This window comes from Onthophagus taurus, chromosome 2 (assembly GCF_036711975.1).
Source record: "Onthophagus taurus isolate NC chromosome 2, IU_Otau_3.0, whole genome shotgun sequence".
NCBI classification, from domain to species: Eukaryota; Metazoa; Arthropoda; class Insecta; order Coleoptera; family Scarabaeidae; genus Onthophagus; species Onthophagus taurus.
In genome coordinates this window covers 4,152,139-4,173,939 of record NC_091967.1, presented here as the reverse complement: position 1 = coordinate 4,173,939, position 21,801 = coordinate 4,152,139, and the positions used below count along the sequence as shown (strand labels likewise).

The window sequence follows — 21,801 nt, the reverse complement described above, 5'->3', positions numbered from 1 at the left end:
TGTCAACAATCATTTGAAAATATTTTTATAAATGTTAAATAGACTTTTCTAAAGAAATTGATTTTTTAGTAATTTTTAGCAGTCGTAGATAAAATGCTGTATATCACACGTGGGCTAGAGCATAATTACAGTACTCGTGTGATTACACGACTCGGTCTACGACCTCGTCGTGCAATTCTCCACACTCGTACTGTAATTATGTTTCTAGCCCACTTGTAATATATGTAAATAACTATTTTGTAATTCACGACGGTAATGAAAGCACTAACAGTACTCAAACGGGTGCTGTAATGAGACTCCTTACAGCATCCGATGCTGTAATGAGATTCCTTACGGTATCCGATGCTGTAATGAGATTTTAGTAACATTTTTTGGAACCAGTTCAAGTTGGTGACATTGGGTCATTAATTTTTCTAGTTGTCAATGTGACAATTTTTGTCTATGGATGTTTAAACACGTTCTTAGAACGAATACAAGGTCCACAATGATGAGGACATTGAACTCTGAGTGACTCTGAGCAATTTCTCTTATTTTGGGAGGTTTTGTGTTTTGACAGTTTCTATTTGTCATTCAAATTTCTATTTTGAAGTGTTATGTTGTTACCAACTGCTACATACCTATTTCCCTACATTATTAAAATTTATTTTATTTTTGTAAAAAAAAATATATAAAAACGCGAATTACAAAAAATAGCATAAAAAACACGTTTCGTAAGACTTAAAGCACTCACTCGTTTTTCAACTTGAATTCGTGCATTTCAAGCATGTCTTACGAAACTAGTTTTTTAATATACTATGTTGATTCTCAATAACATAATACAGTCATTTTTAATCAAGATAACTTTTAACATTTTTTTTTATTTAATTTAAAACGACCACATTAAATTGGTTTACCTCAATTTTGAAATTTCCTGGACGTATTTTATCAACATGGTAATTATCTACGAATTCAGGAACACCATTTCCGTTTGGTTCCGGTATCACGGTCATTTCTGGATTATCATCGAATTTACCGCATAAACCGAGGTATTTCTAAAATGAATTATTATATCAAACTAATTTCAATATAAAATTAATTTTAAGCGTCACAAAGAATGAGTTTTAGCAGTTACTTATTATTCAAATTAAAACAAAAAATTAATGTTCGTAAATTACTTTATTTATGATTAATATTAAATCAATCTTCATTGAAATGATTAACATCTAAATATCTTTGCATAATGCTATCACCCTTTTTAGTGTGAACTTTTAAACGTATCTTTGTCGAATCACAATTTTCCTCATTATCCACGACAATATCGACATTTTGTGTACAAACATTATCTTCGTTACATTCTTCTTCCTTCACACATTGATCATATTTTTCATCCTTAAATATCATATTTGCAGGACAACTTACAGAACAAGTTTCGCTACATAATTTGTTATTGCATACAATTTTTTTCGAATCTTTACATGTTCGTTTTGGGCAAGAAGTTTGACATGGATAATATTGTTTTTTAGGTTCGCAAGTTTGGGCTAAAATAAAAATAGTTATAAAAAAAATAATTATTTTAGGAGTACTTACGGCAAATATCATCTGTACGCCAATTTACTGGTAAATTAATATCATTACATTCTTGGGCGTAAGCCGACAAAGTTTGGCAATAATAATTAAATCGTTCATTTTCGGGCAATAAACTTTGTAAATTTGCATCGATTAAACATCTTTGGTAATATTCTTTTATTGGTTTTAATGTACCACAAGTTTTGAAGATGTTGTTGTAGAGAATATCACAAGTTTTTTTGGGTGGTATTATATCAATATTGGTATGTTCATTACATTCCAAGCATGATTTATCAATTCTGTAGTAATTAACAAGATGAGTAATTCCAAATTTGTTGTCAGGGGTTAATAAATCATTCTTTGGATTGTCATCATATTTACCACACAATCCACCATGATTCTGAAATTAAATCTTTGATAAAAAATAATTTTTTTATTGCAAATTAAGCACCTTTTGCGACTTCCAGAGTTGTGAAACATGAATGTGCACCCAACCGGCCTTATTCCAAACAACTTTAGCACCTAAACCAGCAACATTTACAATAATTGATAAATCCATATCTTTTATTGATAAACGATTCAATTCTCCTTCAATTACAAATTTAGTTCCCTTTGAGAATGTGATCTTTTCAATTTTGTTGTTTATATCTTTATACAATACAGAAACTTGGCTAATACAACCACCAACATTACATTTTTCCGTCTAAAATGAAAGAATTTGATTTGATTTAAATAATTTGATTTGGTTTAATATTAATTTTACCTTTAATGTAACTCTAAACAATCCGTTTATGTCGTTATCTTCCAACAAGACGTACTCACAAACTCCTGAGAATGAGTAAAATAATTCATCGAATGTTCGAATGTGGGTGTTACTCCAAACGGTACATTTTTCCCAATGATTGGTGTTTTCAGTACATTTCCAATTTCCACCTTTACAAGTGCTATAAAAAAAAATAGATTAAAAATTAGTTGCGATATTAATAAACTTAAGTATTCGTAATTTAACTATGATTTATTAACCCATTTACATCATTCAGAAGAAAGGGATTGAACAAGAAGTTTCTAGACAACAGAAAATTTAGGTTACTCTTACCATTTCTCGTTTTTGTGAATTTTCACAGCATTTTCTGAGTAACTTATACCGTTGTAATTACATGGACAACGTTCTGGTTTAACGCATTTCTTATTTTCTGTATCATAAACATAACCATTCATACATTGACAACCGCCTTTGCATTTTCCATACAACGGTTGTGGGTTAAGATGCTTGTTCTAAAATTAAAAATTTTAATAAACACAATTTAATTAATTAATTATAACTACATACTTTACAAGATAATCGATTGGTACGCGTACAACCACTATATTCCTCGAAACGATTAGCGTCACATTTTTTCTGCAAATCTGGTAATGATGGTGTTGTTGAATCATCATTAGGAACAAGGGTTGTAGTCCATTTACCATTTTGACAAGTCCTAAAAAATACATAAATAAGTTATTCTTAATTATCATATAATAAATACACGAACCATTTAGAATTTTTGTAGATAAAGGTGAAATCTGGAGGATATGGTTTGCCCTCAAAAATACATTTGCATTGTGTGATTGGAACGCATTTTCTAAATTCGTCTAAAGTTTCTCCTACGGGACAATAACAACCTTCAGTACAGATTTTCGGGCATATTCTCGTGGTAGCGATGGCGTCGCAGCTACGGAAACATTGATTTCCGCAGTTTTGATAAGTTTGTCCAGCTGGGCACTTAATTTCGCAACCAGGCACCTTCGCACGCCAATCAACAATGAATCCCTTTGCAGCGCATTTTTCGCTTTGAGCGGCGTAAAATTCGCAAACACAATCTTTTTGCTGGAATTTATAAAAATTAACTATTTGTCTAAAATTTTTAAGGGGTTTAAACTTACGGTATCAGGACATAAGCAAGCATCATAAAGACAATTTTCGTACTCCTCAGCTGAATCTATTGCAGCTTCAAATAATCCACTTTTAAGTAAAGCACAAGCTTGCTCAGCTTTCGCTCTTTTAGCTGGATTGTTTAAGCATGGATGAGGTGTTGGTTCTATATGTTCGTTTTCACAACTTCCAGGTACTTTCCAAGAATTTCCAAATTGTGTTGCGGTCGTGGCAACTTTTTTGTTAGGCATTAAGAAATCGTCTTCTTTATTTTTGTTGTATGTTCCCAATAATCCCTTTTACAAATATAAATTAGATCAATGATTCACATTTATTAAATTGTGTGTTACCTTAACTTGTCCTTTCATTGTAGTTGGAATTTTAACTGTTACAGTAGAGACACCGTTCCATTGGACAATTACAGAGTTACTTAATGTAACTAAAAAATAAATGTTAGTGTTAAAGAGCGGCTACACTACGTCAGATCCGCGCCGATCCGCGCCGATTAGATTCGCCCCGAATTTTTGTCAGGTGGCTACACTACTACCCGTCGGCGCCGGAATTTTTTCGGAAGGTTGCGCGTAGCGCACATTTGTAATAACTATATACCTCGGGTTCGCCTAAATGATTACTTAGTTATTGGCAATGGCGGAAACTACTTCGTGTTCAAGCTCCAGCACAGATGAAGAGTTTCTCTTTATTTGCTTGGAAAACGAAAGAAAAAAAAAAAAAAAATGGGTGCATTCAGTAAATAAAAAACGAAATGTAAGAGCATTATGTTTTGTTAAAGTTTTAAAACAAGTAAATATTATAAATGACGTCTATGATTAATTTGTAGGACCTTGGGGAGTTTCACCACTTATTCAATGACCTCATAAAAGATGATGGTAGATTTTATGAATATTTTAGGATGACCTATCCCACTTTTTGTGAGCTACATAGTCTTCTTCACGACAGTATTAAAAAAAAGGACACCCGATTCAGAAGAGCTGTAGGAACTGAAGAAAGATTGGCAGTAACTTTGAGGTATAAATTATATGTATACAGGAGTCCCAATCACGTTCTTAAATAATATATTAACCACAAGTGGTACACGTATAGCCATTATATTATTTAAGTACAAAGGTTTTCACCGTATTATATTATTTTGGTAATAATTTCTTTTTTAACACATGCACGCAATAAATCTTTATTTAATAATATACAAAATAAAAGTATTAAATATTAATTTTCTTTGGAAGAGGTATTCGACGAGTTTGATTGAACGTCTGGGTGCTGTTGGGACGACCATGCAGTCCATGGATTCTGCATAGGATTTTCTACTGGATTTTGTAATGTCTGTTGGTTAATAAATTGGTTAGTGTTATAGGGCCGATACCGTTGGGAATATTCATGTGACTGGAACGTGAATGTATTTGGTTGTGACATCTGTACTGCTTCCGCCTCTAATTGGTGTACAAACGTGCTTATTTTAGTCTTTGCCTGAATTTGTAAATGAACAGGTAATGTTCTAACTGTTTCTTCAATGGAACGGAAAAATTTTGCAATATGGTCATCTTCTTTTTTTGAAGTACTTTTGTTTTGTAAATGTTGGCTTTTACATTGGAAATACTGTTCCATCACATTGCTGTATGATTGCTTTTGTTGCTTCTTTCTTGATTGTTGTTTGGTCGAAGATCCAGAAGTTGACGGCTCCGAAGGTGTTTCAGTACATGGAGAATCTGGTACCGGACTTACAGAAACAGATGTCGTGTCATCGACAGAAATCGTATCAATAGTCTCTTCATCATTATCGGGTAGATTTGAAAGCTGTGGTCGCTGTTGAACAATGTGGACGTCCAGGAAGCTCAACTCCTTCTCAAATTTTACTTTCTTTACTTTACCTCCAGCATCTCCCGTTGTGCATTTCGTGGCCTTCAACTTGGCCTTTCTATAATTTTCCCTTAATTGTTGCCAGCGTTTCTTACAATCTTCACCTAAAAGAAATACATAACGTTATTTTTCAGGTTTTTTGCGACAGGAGACTCATTTCGGACTATCGCCTTTAGTTATCGCTTAGGAAGGAGAACTGTAGCCAATATAGTTTATGACGTGTGTAGAGCGATGTGGAAGATTTTGCAACCTATTGTTATGCAAGAACCTACAATGTCGAAATGGATGGAGATTGCGGAAGAATTCGAACGAAAATGGCAATTTCCCAATTGCATAGGAGCTTTGGATGGGAAACATGTTATTTGTGATAAGCCTGCTGGTAGTGGATCCATGTTCTTTAATTATAAAAAAACATTTAGTTTAGTTCTACTTGCGCTTGTCGATGCGAACTACAAATTTATAGTAATAGATGTCGGAGCCTATGGAAGAAGCAGCGACAGTGGAATTTTTCGTTCTTCTTCGTTAGGAAAAAAGTTTTTTTCAAATAATCTTGATATACCACAAGAAAAAAATCTACCAGGCACCAATGTACCAGCACCTTTTGTTATTGTTGGTGATGCAGCATTTCCATTGCATAAATCTTTATTGAGACCATATCCGGAACAAGCTATTCGTGATAATGATGAAAGAAGGGTTTTCAATTATCGACTCTGTCGGGCGAGACGCGTTTCTGAAAACGCCTTTGGTATTTTAACCAAACGGTTTCGGATTTATCAAAGAAAGCTTCAACTTTCTCCACGGAATATGGACATAGTTGTAATGGCTACATGTGTCCTACACAATTTTCTTCGAATTAAGGTTGACTCGGAATTTGAAAATCGAAACCTCAATTTAGGTAAACAACAAAGTAATTTATCAGAAGCTCTAACAAATGCAAGAGGAACAGGGGGAGCTTGCTCTACAGAAGGCTTACAAAGTAGAGAAAAATATAAAAATTATTTTAATACTGTGACGGGAAGCGTTCAATGGCAGCAAAGCATTATTCGTGCTGGTAGATTACATAACTAATTATATTGTTTTTTATAATACTAATAAAATAATTTTCTAAGGAATTGTTGTTTCTTTTTATTATTTAGCACTACGATGGGCCAACTTTTTAGAGATTATTTTTCATAACTTAGTTATTTTTCTATACAGGTGTCCCGTATCTTTCGGATCAGAGAACATATGAAACGTAGAAAACCTTATTCTGAAACGATAAAATTCTAAATAAAATTTTTTCGAAATGTTTATAATAACGTAGTGAAAATCGTTTAAGGTCGTCCAATGTTTCGAAAAAAATTTATTAGAAAAATCGCTTCAGAATAAGGTTTTCTACGTTTCATATGTGCTCTGATAGGGACCTGTATATATTCCAAGAATATTATGATCACACTTCGTACCACTATTGAAATGTTTGTTTTTGGTGAGAACAGTTAAGTATTTAAGAAATTAAGTATAGTCATAAAGGTAACCTAACATTTTAAAATAAATTTATTTCAACTTACCAGAGGTATTCATTTGTTTTCCAATCTCTTCCCATATGTTTGATCTCCGTACATTATTAGAATATCTTGAATTTGTCGGATCGTACAATTCTTCATATTGTTGCACTAACACAATAAGTATTTCGTCATCCATATTTTTTTTATAAAATAACCAAAAACCATAAGCAATAGTTTAAACGAAGTGCGCAATTAACAGAGACTTCATTATTTGTAAAATACGCGTTCTAAAAAACACCTGTGACAAAACAGTCCTTTAAGGGACGAAGATCGCCATGTGCTACGAAAATCCACGAGGGTATGCGATAACAGCCGATCGACGTCCGAATGTACGGATGGATGCCCTGTCGATGATCTATCCGGCCGGTCGGACGGTCGATTCGACGCGGAGCGGAACAGTGTAGCCGGGTACATTTGAAAACACAGGGAGCATTCCATCGGAATACTTTCTGCGCGGATCTGATCGGCGCGGATCCGGGTAGTGTAGCCGCTCCTTTATACCCCTTTTTTATACAGTTTCATTTCTGTTCCATTGTATCTACGTTTCTGAAATTTAGTTTATAACAGGTGGGGCAAAAGTAATGTCATAAAGTGAATGTATCATAATTAATGCAAATGGCATCAAGTAACATTGTGTTTTGACATTTATGTTGTAGACAGATAGAGAATTAGTTGACAATAAGCAATGGAGCGATACACGCTCGAAGAACGCGAAAATATTGTTACTGCTTATTTGACGAATTTTCGGTCTGTTGTTTTAACGCAGCGGGAATTTCGTCGTCATTTTCCTCGTCGTCCTGCACCTTGTGCGCGAACAATTAAGCGTTTGGCTGAGCGTCTCGTGCAAACTGGGTCCACTAGAGATGCTGCAAGAAGTGGCCGGCCCCGTAATGCTCGTTCGGTTGAGAATATCGCTGCGTTGGCCGAGGAGAGTCCACAAACATCGACGAGACAACGATGCATACAATTCGGTATTAGCAGACGTTCGTTGCGTCGAATTTTGGTGAAAGACCTGAAGTTGTTTCCGTATAAAGTCCAAACCGTTCACTAATTGTTGCCTGCTGACCGTCAAGTGACGTTAACTTACTCCCATGCTCTCTTAAACCTGGTGCAAGAAGACGATGATTTCGTATCCAAAATCATAATGAGCGACGAAGCCCATTTCCACTTAAACGGTTATGTGAACAAACAAAATATGCGTTTCTGGGGTACGGAGAATCCACATGAAATGCACGAAGAGTCATTGCATCCCCTCAAAGTGACTGTTTGGTGCGGCATATGCAGTGAAAAAGTGATTGGCCCTTATTTTTTTGCCGCAAATCGCTGAATTGGGTCTCGAGCATTGTTGGTTCCAACAGGATGGAGCAACCGCTCACACAGCTCGGGCAACGATGGAGATTTTGAAACGCCAATTTCCGGGCCGTATGATCTCCCGTTTTGGCGATTTGAACTGGCCGGCCAGATCGCCAGATCTGACGGCGCCAGACTTCTTTCTTTGGGGCTTTTTGAAATCACGCGTTTACCGCAACAAACCACAAACCCTGCAACTCTTGAAAGCTAACATTAAAGAAGAAATCGCCAATTTGGAGCTTGATATTTTGCGAGCAACAATTTTAAATGCCGTAAAACGAGCACAAATGTGTATTAACTCAGGAGGGGGTCATTTGACCGATATAATTTTTTCAAGTTAATATAACAAATTTTACACTTTTAAATAAACGTTCCGTGAAAACGGAGCCCTATTTTTTTCATTTCTAAGAAAATGGCAGCCAATTCACATTATGACATTATTTTTGCCCCACCTTGTATAGGAGGTTCATACCGAGACCACAACTTCGTTATTTTAAATGGAATGCTATAGTTTTTATTTGACCTTTTAATTATATGCGAAAAAATGAGTTGACTTTGATTTATTGGTACTTAGCGTTTTTCATTTTTGAGTTATTTTGATATTAAATTTTTCTTGGCAATTTTCACCATGCCCTTTAAAACTCCACATCTCAGCAAACGTTCATTCAAAAAAGCTCTAAATTGGGCCGATTACTATTCAAATACTGTCAAATAGATTGTCATTTGCTGTATCACAGTATCTTATACAGAATTCAAAAAGTGAATTATCTTTTTTTCGCATTCAATGGCAAGAAAGTCGAATGGTACGCCAAATATTATATTAGCTCACCAGAAAGGGAGTTTGCCATTTATTAGGCCATGATATTTCGACAGTTTTTCGTTTAATTTATTTTTACAATTAACTTTGGTTGATAATCTTTTAGTTTACTATCTTTGATTGAGAAGAACAAATAAATGAAACAATGAAAACAAAAATTAGGTTTGGATCAAAAAATTAATCCTCTCTGTGGTAGGTTAAAAAAAATACGGGGCGTTCCATTTAAAATTCTCAGCTTTCTTGACATTGAATATGGAGAAACGATAATTCAATTTTTGACCATCTATTTGATATCATCTGAAGAGTAATCATACCAAGTTAGAGCTTTCCATATAAGCTAAATTTCATAAACTTTGATGTAATGGAACAGAAATAAAACAGGTGTTGCTGACTTTTTGGTGGACACTATATCAATAATATTAAGTACCTTGAGTTAATAAATTGCTTGGTTTTGAGATATAAAATCCTGATTGGGAATTGAAGGGTAACCAGCTTAAATTGTCATTATTGACTTTAACTCGATGTTTTTGTCCAAGCTCAATCGTTTCCCCATTTTCTTTAATAATCACTTTGGCGCAATACGATGGTAAAGTTGATTTGAAATCTTTCTGTAAGTTATAATAATATTCATGAAATAAAATGTGATTTGAACAAAGTATTAATTTCTTACCACAAAAGCGCCCTTAGAAACAACATAATGATCACATATAACATCAAATCCATCACCTCGAACTAAATAATATGCGCATTTTCCCATAAAATCGAACGGTTTTCCATCAAACGTTTTACAATGAGGATCTCCGGAACATTTTCCATCAACGTAACACGTTTTCTAAAAAATTAATCATTTCGTATAAGTCGAATCGTTATTTTAATTATTCCTTTCCTACCTCTGTACAAGCCCATTTTCCCTTTTGACAAGTACACTTGTTACAATCTTCATTTATGGATTCTCCTTGTGTGTACTCTTTATCTTTATAAATACAGGACAAAGACGATTTGATCGCTTAAAATTTCAAAAACAATTAAACAATAAACTTAGAGGAAAATTTAAGAATACTTACGACAAATATTCTTAGTACGCCAATTTATAGACAGATTTAAATCAATACATTCTTGTTCATAAGCTGCTAACGATTGGCAAAAACGATTTTGTTGTTCAGTTTTAGGTAATAAATGTTCTAAGTTAACATCAATTAAACATCTTTTATAATATTCCTTAAACGGTTTTAAACTAGCACAAGTCTTAAAGATGCCATTGAAAAGAATATCGCAAGTATTTTGAGGGGGTATTAAACCAGGATCCTGAAATAAGAATCATTTGGCATAGGATAATAAATTAAATTAGATTTTTTACCTGGTGCTCAGTACATTTAGAGCACGAATTATCAACTCTGTAATAATCAACAAGGTGTGTAACTCCAAAATCGTTGTTAGGGGTTAATAAATCATTCTTTGCATTATCATCGTATTTACCACATAATCCACCATGATTCTAAAAGTAAAATACTTGATAAAAAGTACAATTTTTTTTTCAAATTAAGCACCTTTCGAGATTTCCATTCTTGAGAAACATGAATATGAACCCATCCGCTTTTATCCCAGATTACTTTTACGCCCAGTTTAACCACATTAACTGAAACTGATAAATCAGATTCTGCTATCAAAAAATTAGATAGTTTTCCAATAATTGCATAATTCTCTCCGTTTGTGAAAATGATTTTTTCTTCGACGTTATTTACATCTTTATAGAAAACAGAAACTTGTTTAATGCAAGCACCGGCGTTACATTTTTCGTTCTAAGGAGAAAAAGATTTAAATTACAGCTTAATTTATTACGGTGTTAATTAATTTTACCTTTAATGTAACTCTAAATAATCCGTTTATGTCGTTATCTTCCAATAAAACGTACTCACAAATCCCTGAGAACGAATAAATCAATTCATCAAACGTTCGAATGTGGGTGTTACTCCAAACGCTACATTTTTCCCAATGATCGGTGTTTTCAATACATTCCCAGTTTCCACCTTTACAAGTGCTATAAAAAATGATATTGTCCTCTTAGTTTCGATATTAATAAGTTTAAGTTTTTATAATTTAACGAATGGTGACAGTCCCATTCAGTATGCAGCGAAGATAGGAATAAAGAGAAGGGCGAGTGGTGGAAAGTGAGGATATTAAAGCGAAGATATTATGCTGCACAGCAGAGAGAAACGTAAAAGGTGGAAGACGAAAAGAGAGGAAGTGGAACAAAAGATGGTGGAGGAGTTTCAGGATCAATACTAGAGGTGGATCTTGAGACTTCAGGATATATAGGCGAGAAGCAGGAGAAGATGAGGGTGGAAGCAATTAAAGGTAGAAAATTAATCTTACCATTTTTCGTTTTTCTGAATTTTTACAGCATTTTCTAAGTAACTAATACCGTTGTAATTACATGGACAGCTTTCTGGTTTAACACATTTCTTATTTACTGTATCATAAACGTAACCATTCATACATTGACAACCAGATTTACATTTTCCATACAAAGGTTGTTCGTTAATATGCTTGTTCTAAAATTAAAAAAATTTATAAACATAATTTAATAAATTAATTATAATTACATACTTGACAAGTCAAACGATTGGTACGTGTACAACCACTATATTCTTCGAAACGGTTAGCGTCACATTTTTTTTGCAAATCTGGTAATGATGGTGTTGTGTTACCAGGAGGTACAATAGTTGTGTTCCAATTACCATTTTGACAGGTCCTAAAAAATACATAAATAAGTTATTCTTAATTATCATATAAGAAATACACGAACCATTTAGATTTTTTATAGATAAAGGTGAAATCTGGTGGATATGGTTTGCCCTCAAAAATACATTTGCATTGTTTGATTTGAACGCATTTTCCAAATTCGTCTAAAGTTTGTCCTACAGGACAATAACAACCTTCAGTACAGATTCTCGGGCATATTCTCGTGGTAGCGATGGATTCGCAGCTACGGAAACATTGATTTCCGCAGTTTTGATAAGTTTGTCCAGCTGGGCACTTAATTTCGCAACCAGGCACCTTCGCACGCCAATCAACAATGAATCCTTTTGCAGCGCATTTTTCGCTTTGAGCGGCGTAAAATTCGCAAACACAATCTTTTTGCTGGAAATTATAAAAATTATTTATCTATAATTTAGAAATGTTATAAACTTACTGTATCAGGACATGAACAAGCATCATAAAGACAATTTTCGTATTCCTCTTCTGAATCTATAGCACCATCAAATAATCCACTTTTAAGTAAAGCACAAGCTTGCTCAGCGTTCGCTTTTTTAGCTGGATTGCTTAAACATGGATGAGGTACTGGATCTACATGTTCGTTTTCACAACTTCCAGGTACTTTCCAAGAATTTCCAAATTGTGTTGCGGTCTTGGCAAGTTCTTCATTAGGCATTAAGAAATCATCTTGTTTATTTATGTTGTACGTTCCCAATAATCCCTTTTACAAATATAAATTAGATCAATGAATCACATATTTATTAAAATTTGTATTACCTTAACTTGTCCTTTCATTGTGGTTGGAATTTTAACTGTTATGGCAGCGACGCCGTTCCATTGGACAATTACAGAGTTACTTAATGTAACTAAAAAATAAATTTTAGTATTATACCCCTTTTTTATATATCAATAAAATTAAATACCTTGAGTTAATAAATTGCTTGGTTTGGAAATATAAAATCCTGATTGGGCCTTGAATGGAAACCAGCTTAAATTGTCATCGTTAACTTTAACTCGATGTTTTTGTCCAAGCTCAATCGTTTCCCCATTTTCTTTAATAATTACTTTGGCGCAATACGATGGTAAAGTTGATTTGAAATCTTTCTGTAAGTTATAATATTCATGAAAAAAAGTGTGATTTGAAAAAAGTGTTAATTTCTTACCACAAAAGTGCCTTTAGAAACAACATAATGATCACATATAACATCAAATCCATCACCTCGAACTAAATAATATGCGCATTTTCCCATAAAATCGAACGGTTTTCCATCGAACGTTTTACAATGAGGATCTCCGGAACATTTTCCATCAACGTAACACGTTTTCTAAAAAATTAATCATTTCATATAAGTCGAATCGTTATTTTAATTATTCCTTTCCTACCTCTGTACAAGCCCATTTTCCTTTTTGACAAGTACACTTGTTACAATCTTTATTTATAGATTCCCCTTGTGTGTACTCTTTATCATTATAAATACAGGACAAAGACGATTTGATCGCTTAAAATTTCAAAACAATTAAACAATAAACTTAGAGGAAAATTTAAGAATACTTACGACAAATATCCTTTGTACGCCAATTTATAAACAGATTTAAATCAATACATTCTTGTTCATAAGCTGCTAACGATTGACAAAAATGATTTTGTTGTTGAGTTTTAGGTAATAAATGTTCTAAGTTAACATCAATTAAACATCTTTTATAATATTCCTTAAACGGTTTTAAACTAGCACAGGTCTTAAAGATGCCATTGAAAAGAATGTCGCAAGTATTTTGAGGGGGTATTAAGCCAGGATCCTAAAATAAGAATTATTTGACATAGGATAATTAATTAAATTAGATTTTTTACCTGGTGCTCAGTACATTTAGAGCACGAATTATCAACTCTGTAGTAATCAACAAGATGTGTAACTCCAAAATCGTTATTAGGGGTTAATAAATCATTATTTGGATTATCATCGTATTTACCACATAATCCACCATGATTCTAAAAATAAAATACTTGATAAAAAGTACAATTTTTTTTCAAATTAAGCACCTTTCGAGATTTCCATTCTTGAGAAACATGAATATGAGCCCATCCGCTTTTATCCCAGATTATTTTTACGCCCAATTTAACCACATTAACCGAAACTGATAAATCAGATTCTGTTATCACCAAATTAGATAGTTTTCCAATAATGGCATAGTTTTTTCCGTTTGTGAAAATGATTTTTTCTTCGACGTTATTTACATCTTTATAGAGAACAGAAACTTGTTTAATGCAAGCACCGGCTTTACATTTTTCATTCTAATGGGATAAAAAATTAAATTTAATTGATTTTGGTGTTAATTAATTTTACCTTTAATGTAACTCTAAATAATCCGTTTATGTCGTTATCTTCCAATAAAACGTACTCACAAATTCCTGAGAACGAGTAAATCAATTCATCAAACGTTCGAATGTGGGTGTTACTCCAAATGCTACATTTTTCCCAACGATCGGTGTTTGGGATACATTCCCAGTTTCCACCTTTACAAGTGCTATAAAGAATGATGTCCTCTTAGTTTCAATCTTAATAAATTTAGGTTTTCATAATTTAATCGTGATTTATTAATAATAATTAAAGAGGGGTTAATCATAACTGGGGGTCAAAGAAGAGATGGCGTTGCCTATGGACGAGAGTTGGGAAAGTGAAGATGTGGTAAAGAAGAATATTTGGAAAATATATATATATTGGAGGTGAATGTTGGGAGACTTCGCAATATATAGCGAGAGAGGAGTTGAAGCTGGAGAAGGTGAGGGTGAAATTACTCTTACCATTTTTCGTTCTTCTGAATGTTAACAGCATTTTCAGAGTAACTAATACCGTTGTAATTACATGGGCAGCTTTCTGGTTTAACACATTTCTCATTTACTGTATCATAAACATAACCATTCATACATTGACACCCAGCTTTACATTTTCCATAGAGCGGTTGCGCGTTAAAATGCTTGTTCTAAAATAAAATGATTTAATAAACACAATTAATTAAATTAATTATAATGCATACTTGACAAGTTAATGGATTAGTACGCGTACACCCACAATATTCCTCGAATCGGTTAGCGTCACATTTTTTCTGCAAATCTGGTAATGATGGTGTTTTGTCATCAGGAGGTATAACAGTGGTGTTCCAATTACCATTTTGACAAGTCCTAAGCAATATATAAATAAAATAATTACTCTTAAATTATCGTATAAGAAATACCATTTAGAATTTTTGTAGATAAAGGTAAAATCTGCTGGATATGGTTTGCCCTCAAAAATACATTTGCATTGTTTGATTTGAACGCATTTTCCAAATTCATCCAAAGTTTGTCCTGCGGGACAATAACACCCTTCTATACAGATTGTCGGACATACTCTCGTGGTGGCGATGGCTTCGCAGCTACGGGAACAATGATTTCCGCAGTTTTGATAAATTTGTCCAGCTGGGCACTTAATTTCGCAACCAGGCACCTTCGCACGCCAATCAACAATGAATCCCTTTGCAGCGCATTTTTCGCTTTGAGCGGCGTAAAATTCGCAAACACAATCTTTTTGCTGGAAATTATAAAAATTATTTATCTAAAATTTAAAAATATTATAAACTTACTGTATCAGGACATGAACAAGCATCATAAAGACAATTTTCGTATTCCTCTTCTGAATCTATTGCACCATCAAATAACCCACTTTTAAGTAAAGCACAAGATTGCTCAGCTTTCGCTTTTTTATCTGGATTGTTTAAACATGGATGAGGTACTGGTTCTAAATGTTCGTTTTCACAACTTCCAGGTACTTTCCAAGAATTTCCAAATTCTGTTGCGGTGTTGGCAAGTTTTTCATTAGGCATTAAGAAATCATCTTGATTATTTTTGTTGTATGTTCCCAATAATCCCTTTTAAAGATATAAATTAGATCAATGAATCAAATTTATTAAATTGTGTGTTACCTTAACTTGTCCTTTCATTGTAGTTGGAATTTTAACTGTTATGGCAGCGACGCCGTTCCATTGGACAATTACAGAGTTACTTAATGTAACTAAAAAATAAATTTTAGTATTATACCCCTTTTTTATATATTAATAATATTAAGTACCTTGAGTTAATAAATTACTTGGTTTGGAAATATAAAATGATTGGGAATTGAAGGGGAACCAGCTTAAATTATCGTCATTAACTTTAACCTGGTGTTTTTGACCAAGCTCAATCGTTTCTCCCTTTGCTTTAATAATCACTTTAGCGCAATACGATGGTAAAGTTGATTTGAAATCTTTCTGTAAGTTATAATAATATTTATAAAATAAAATGTGATTTGAAGAAAGTATTAATTTCTTACCACAAAAATGCCTTTAGAAACAATATAATGATCACAAATAACATCAAATCCTTCACCACGAACCAAATAATAAGCACATTTTCCCATAAAATCGAATGGTTTTCCATCAAACGTTTTACAATGAGGATCTCCAGAGCATTTTCCATCAACGTAACATATTTTCTAAAAAATTAATCACTTCATATAAGTCAAATCATTATTTTAATTATTCCTTTCTTACCTCTGTACAAGCCCAATTCCCTTGTTGACAAGTACATGTGTTGCAATCTTGAGTTATAGACGTCCCTGGTTGGTATTCTTTTCCTTCAGAAGTACAAGTCAATTTTGGTTTGAGCGCTTAAAATTTCGAAACGATTAAACAATAAACAACTTTAAGGAAAATTTAAGAATACTTACGACAAATATTCTCTGTACGCCAATTTACAATAATATTTAAATCTTTACATTCTTGTGCATAAGCTGATAATGAATGACAAAAATGATCAAATCGTTCACTTTCTGGTAGAGCAAATTGCAAGTTTGTATCGATTAAGCATCTTTTGTAATATTCCTTGAATGGTGTTAAAATATTGCATGTCTTAAAGATTTCGCTGTATAGAATATCACAAGTTTTTTGAGGTGGAATTATGTCAATATTCTACAAGAAAAATTTTAAATAATTTTTAATTTTATTACATCTTTATATTTTACCATATGTTCAGTGCATTGAGAACATGTTTTATCAACTGTATAATAATCAACGAGATGTGTCACTCCAGTATTGGCGTTTGGTGTTAATAAATCATTACTTGGATTATCATCAAATTTACCACATAATCCACCGTGGTTCTAAAATATTAAATTGATTAAAACTAAATTATTTTTAGGAAAAAAAAGTACCTTTCGAGATTTCCATTGTTGAGAAACATGAATGTGCACCAACCCAGTTTTATCCCAGATTACTTTTACACCCATATTAACCACATTAACTAAAACCGATTCGTTTGAATCTGTTATTTCTAAATTGGAGAGTTCGCCAATTATTGTGAATTTCTCGTCTTTTGTAAATACGATTTTTTCTTCCTTATTGTTTGTAGATTTGTAATATATAGAAGCTTGTTTGATACAAGAACCAACATTACATTTTTCCGTCTAAAATGAGACAAATATTTTTATAATTTAAATTAATTATTTAAATGTTGAACTGAAATGGACCAAACAAAGAGTGGACAGAAATTTACCTTAAGGGTAACTCTGAAATTATCAGAATCTTCTAATAAAGTATACTCGCAAATTCCTTTGAATGAATAAAACAGCTCGTCGAAAGTACGGATGTGAGTATTACCCCACGCGGTACATTTCTCCCAACGATCGTTTTCTTGAGTACATTCCCAAAAACGATCCTTACAAGTACTGCAATAAAGCATATTTGTATTAATATATTATACAGGTGTCTCCGGTTATACCGGAAGTCGCCACCTACTTTATTTTTTTAAATGGAACACCCCGTATATTTTTACAAATTTGGATTTATCTGTTTTCAGGGTTTATAAATAACTTTACTTTTTGCAAGTTTATTATGGAGTATAAAAGATGTAAAATGAGACGCCGAAAACTACTAAGCAATAAAATTTGGGGGGTGCCATTTAAAAAAATGAAGTTATGGTGCTTCCAAATTTCGAAAAGTTAACGTATCATAGTAAAGTGACCAAACGATCTAGACAGCCGTTCTTGGCACCAAAACATACTCCATCATGTTGTTTAAGCATGTTCTGAATCCTAAATTGATATCTCAAAGATCGAGTGTTCTATGATTTTTTGAACAAATGTCCGCTGGAGCAGATATTTCTAGAAAAATTCGAATAACTCGAGAACGGCCGAATCAAATTGCAAAAAGTAGTTATTTATAAACCTTCAAAACAGACAAATCCAAATATGTAAAAATATACAGGGTGTACCATATAAAAAAATAAAGTAGGTGGCGATTTCCGGTATAACCGGAAGTGCTAGAAATCTGAAAATATTTTAGACGAAGAGAACGTAATTGATAATACTTAAGTCTGAATTCTCATTTTTTTATTTTGGCCAGAACCACAGAAACGTCTAACGACCGGTCTCGCTGAGACACCCTGTATAGTAGTAAATAAGAAATATATTTACCATTTTTCATTTCGATCAGCCCTAACGTCATTTTCTAAGAAACTAACACCATTGTGCTCGCAAGGACAGTCTTCTGGTCTAACACAAACACTATCTTGTTCATCATAAACAAAACCATTCATACATTGACATCCACTTTCGCATTTTCCATACAATGGTTGCTCATTAAGATGTTTGTTCTAAAATTATAAATTATAATATAATCGTATTTTATAAATTATTTTTAATACTTACTCTACAAGTTACTCTGTTGGCACTCATACAACCAGTGTAAGATTCGTATAAATCGGCGTTACAATTTTGTTGTAAATCGTCCCAATTTGGATATTTCTTTTTATCATCATCAGTTGCGTTGTTCACATCCCAAGTGGCGTTAACACAAATCCTGAAAATTTGTGTTAAAAATTGTTATAATTAATTAATTTAATGAACATACCGTTTGTTTTCTTCATGGATGAACGTAAAGTCTTGAGCAAATCTTGCATCGATGTAGACGCAGTTACACTCGTTAAATGGAACACATTTTCCATAACTGTTCAATGAAGTTCCTTCGGGACAATTACATCCTTCTACGCATTTCTTTTGACATTTAGGATTATGGATGATGTCTTCACAACTGCTAGTGCAAGAGTTAGCGCAGATTTGATAAGTTTGCCCAGCGGGGCATTTAATTTCACATCCAGGAACTTTACTTCTCCAGTCGACCAAAACTCCATTAGCTGCACTTTTCGCGGCTTGTTCAGCGTAACATTCGCAAACACAATCTTTTTGCTAAAAAAAATTTTTTTTTAGATATGTTTAAAAATAATTTTTTTATTATTACTTCGTCCGGGCATAAACAAGCATCGTATAAACAATTTTCATATTCCTCAGTAAAATCGATTGATTTATCGAATAGACTCTTTAATAAAGCACAACTTTGCTCGGCTTTAGCTTTCTTGGCGGGATTACGTAAACAAGGATGAGGTACTGGTTCTAAAGATTCGTTTTCGCAGCTACCGGGAACTTTCCAAGAATTTCCAAACGTTGTGGGATCTTTGGCAAATTCTCCGTTTGGCATTAAGAAGTCGTCGGTTTGATTTTTGGTGTATGTTCCAAATAATCCCTAAAGATATCATTATAAAATTGAATATTATTTTTTTAATGTACCTACTTTAACTCTTCCTTTCATGGATGTTGGGATTTTAACGGTGAGAGCTGATGCCCCGTTCCATTCGACGATTACAGAATTTTGTAGTGTAACTAAAATTGAAATAAATTAGGATTCAAATATGTTGATTATAATTTTATGGAGTTTTCTTACCTGTTGTGAGTAAATTACTTGGTTTGGTGATGAAAAATGATGGGGAATTGAATGGGAACCAATTAAGTTTGTTGGAATTTACTTGAATGTCATGCTTTTGACCAAGGTCTATCCTATCCTCTTTTACTTGAACGATTACTTTAGCGCAAAATGATGGTAAAGTTGATTGGAAATCTTTCTATAAATTTAATTTAATTTATAACTTAATATATCATCAAAAATGAATTTTATTTCTTACCACTAGAAAACCTTTCCAAAGATAATGATCGCATATCACATCAAATCCGGTTCCACGAACCACATAGTAACTACATTTTCCCATAAAATCAAACGCCTTTCCATCAAACGTTCTGTAATGAGGATCTCCAGAGCATTTTCCATCAACGTAACATTGTTTCTAAAAAAAATTATTTAAAATACTATCAAAAAAATAATCTTGCTTTTATACATTTGTGCAACTCCATTTTCCCATTTTACAAACACACGTATTACAATCTTGGGTGATTGATAATCCAGTATTATAAACGTTGTCGTTGTAAGTACAAGGACATTCTTCTTGAATGTAACATTTATCTCCGAATAAACGTAAGCCGTTAGGACAATAACATCCTTCCTCACAACTTAAATTAGTTGTATCGACTTCTTCTTCTCCACATGAAAGCTGGGCTTTATTTGGGGCGCAGGACAAAAATTCTTGTTCGGCGTTGTTACATCGAATCGCTTTAATAATTTAAGTAATAATAATTTAAATAAATAATTAAATATTAACTTACGGCATAAAGCATCACTTCTCCAAGATATGCTTTCTTTAATATTATTTTGACAAGTTCTAGCAAAAGCATCCAACATTCCGCACATACAATCGTTGCGTTTTGCTAATTTGCAATCGCAAAAATCGGATATACAACTATCCATAAACAATCCAGAGTAAGCCTAAAATTATTATTTTTGAGATTATCGATTATGATATTTAAAAAATATATTTACTCCACATTTGGCGAAATTTTGATTGTTAAATAAATTCTTGCAATAATTTTGTGCTTGCAACTTTAATCGAGAATCTCCACCACAAGCGGCAGTTTCATCATATTTCTGAAGACATCGATCTAATACAAGATTAAGAAATATTATAAAGTAATAAATGCGTTTAATATTCACCATTAGGAGCATCACTGCAACACAGCCCTGCAATATTACCCTGGTTACCATCATTATTTACGATTGTTTCAATAGATTGTCCATCAAATCGTACAGTTACACCAGCATCTTTAATATTTACGATGTATTTTTGGCCAGGTTTTGAAATCGAAACTCCAAAAGATGAATGAGGGATTGTTTGTACCTTTTCATCTCTCATAAGCTCCATTCTAGCACCTTAAACATAAAAAAAAATAAGTTTTTTGTAAAATTCTTTTCTCTGAAATAAAAAAACCTGTAGCTTTTAATTGATAGATATGTAAACCATTTTTAATTGTTATAGTTGTTGGATCTAGATGAGTAATTTCGATGTTATTGGATTTATAAAGGGAATAACCACATGTTGTACTATAACTACATAAAACAATAAAAACATATTATTATTTATAATGTTTTCTATAAAGAATTAATTTACCCAAAGACCTTTCCATCAAACGTTTTTAAACGCAAATTATCGAAAACCACACAACTTGATGTTGCCTAATAAAAAATTTTTACAATTCAATTTTTGTTATAGTTAAGTAACACTTACGCCAAGATTTCCTAAACAATCAGCAAGGGTTTCTCTTGAACCCCCTACTACCACCAACATCAACAAGTACGTTAGAAGCATGATGATGAAGTGAAGAGAATGAAAAAGGTTGCGTTTATATACCTTTATTGTTCGAGATATTTAAAATAAAATATGCCCGCGGGGATTTCTTAATATTTTTTTAACTTATTTTAAGACCAGTAATGAATATTAGGTAATATTAAGGCTGATAAAAATTGAAAACAATTAATAATCATAAAAATAGACTAATTATCATGTTAAAAACTGGAATAAGTTTTAACAAATAATTAGTTCTTTCCTATATTTTAAAACCAATTAACCAATGTGGTTATCTTCTAGAAGGATTAGTTGTGATAATAACAAAATTAAAAATTTTGTCAAATAAAGTGGTCTTCAGAGCGACTTGAGCTGGAGAACTTAACGGTAGGACTTTTTACTAGTTTGATCGGCTATTTTTGTCATATTCAGT

At 32.9% G+C, this 21,801-nt stretch overlaps 2 protein-coding genes across 2 annotated transcripts; one reads left to right on the top strand and one right to left on the bottom strand.

Annotated features, from left to right (window-relative positions):
- Window positions 1–1,136: 1,136 nt before the first annotated feature.
- Window positions 1,137–20,509, bottom strand: LOC111421236 (IgGFc-binding protein-like). The gene is made up of 49 exons (XM_071193907.1): window positions 20,356–20,509; window positions 20,031–20,302; window positions 19,821–19,979; window positions 19,583–19,760; window positions 19,433–19,521; window positions 19,103–19,384; window positions 18,716–19,050; window positions 18,514–18,664; window positions 18,280–18,458; window positions 17,361–17,532; window positions 17,020–17,271; window positions 16,831–16,968; window positions 16,537–16,777; window positions 16,361–16,476; window positions 16,141–16,302; window positions 15,901–16,078; window positions 15,755–15,843; window positions 15,416–15,700; window positions 15,029–15,363; window positions 14,831–14,975; window positions 14,598–14,776; window positions 14,140–14,320; window positions 13,836–14,087; window positions 13,647–13,784; window positions 13,354–13,594; window positions 13,181–13,296; window positions 12,961–13,122; window positions 12,721–12,901; window positions 12,575–12,663; window positions 12,234–12,518; window positions 11,847–12,181; window positions 11,648–11,792; window positions 11,414–11,592; window positions 10,898–11,078; window positions 10,588–10,839; window positions 10,398–10,535; window positions 10,105–10,345; window positions 9,931–10,046; window positions 9,711–9,872; window positions 9,468–9,648; window positions 3,808–3,896; window positions 3,469–3,753; window positions 3,078–3,412; window positions 2,876–3,023; window positions 2,642–2,820; window positions 2,309–2,489; window positions 1,997–2,248; window positions 1,567–1,945; window positions 1,137–1,517 (listed from the first exon to the last, which is right to left on the bottom strand). Exons 1-49 carry the CDS (start codon window positions 20,495–20,497, stop codon window positions 1,177–1,179), a joined length of 9,843 nt encoding a protein of 3,280 aa, XP_071050008.1. The 5' UTR covers window positions 20,498–20,509; the 3' UTR covers window positions 1,137–1,176.
- Window positions 3,913–6,441, top strand: LOC139428909 (uncharacterized). The gene is made up of 3 exons (XM_071193908.1): window positions 3,913–4,222; window positions 4,296–4,483; window positions 5,464–6,441. The coding sequence occupies exons 1-3, from the start codon at window positions 4,103–4,105 to the stop codon at window positions 6,395–6,397; spliced, it is 1,242 nt and encodes a 413-aa protein (XP_071050009.1). The 5' UTR covers window positions 3,913–4,102; the 3' UTR covers window positions 6,398–6,441.
- Window positions 20,510–21,801: the final 1,292 nt, after the last annotated feature.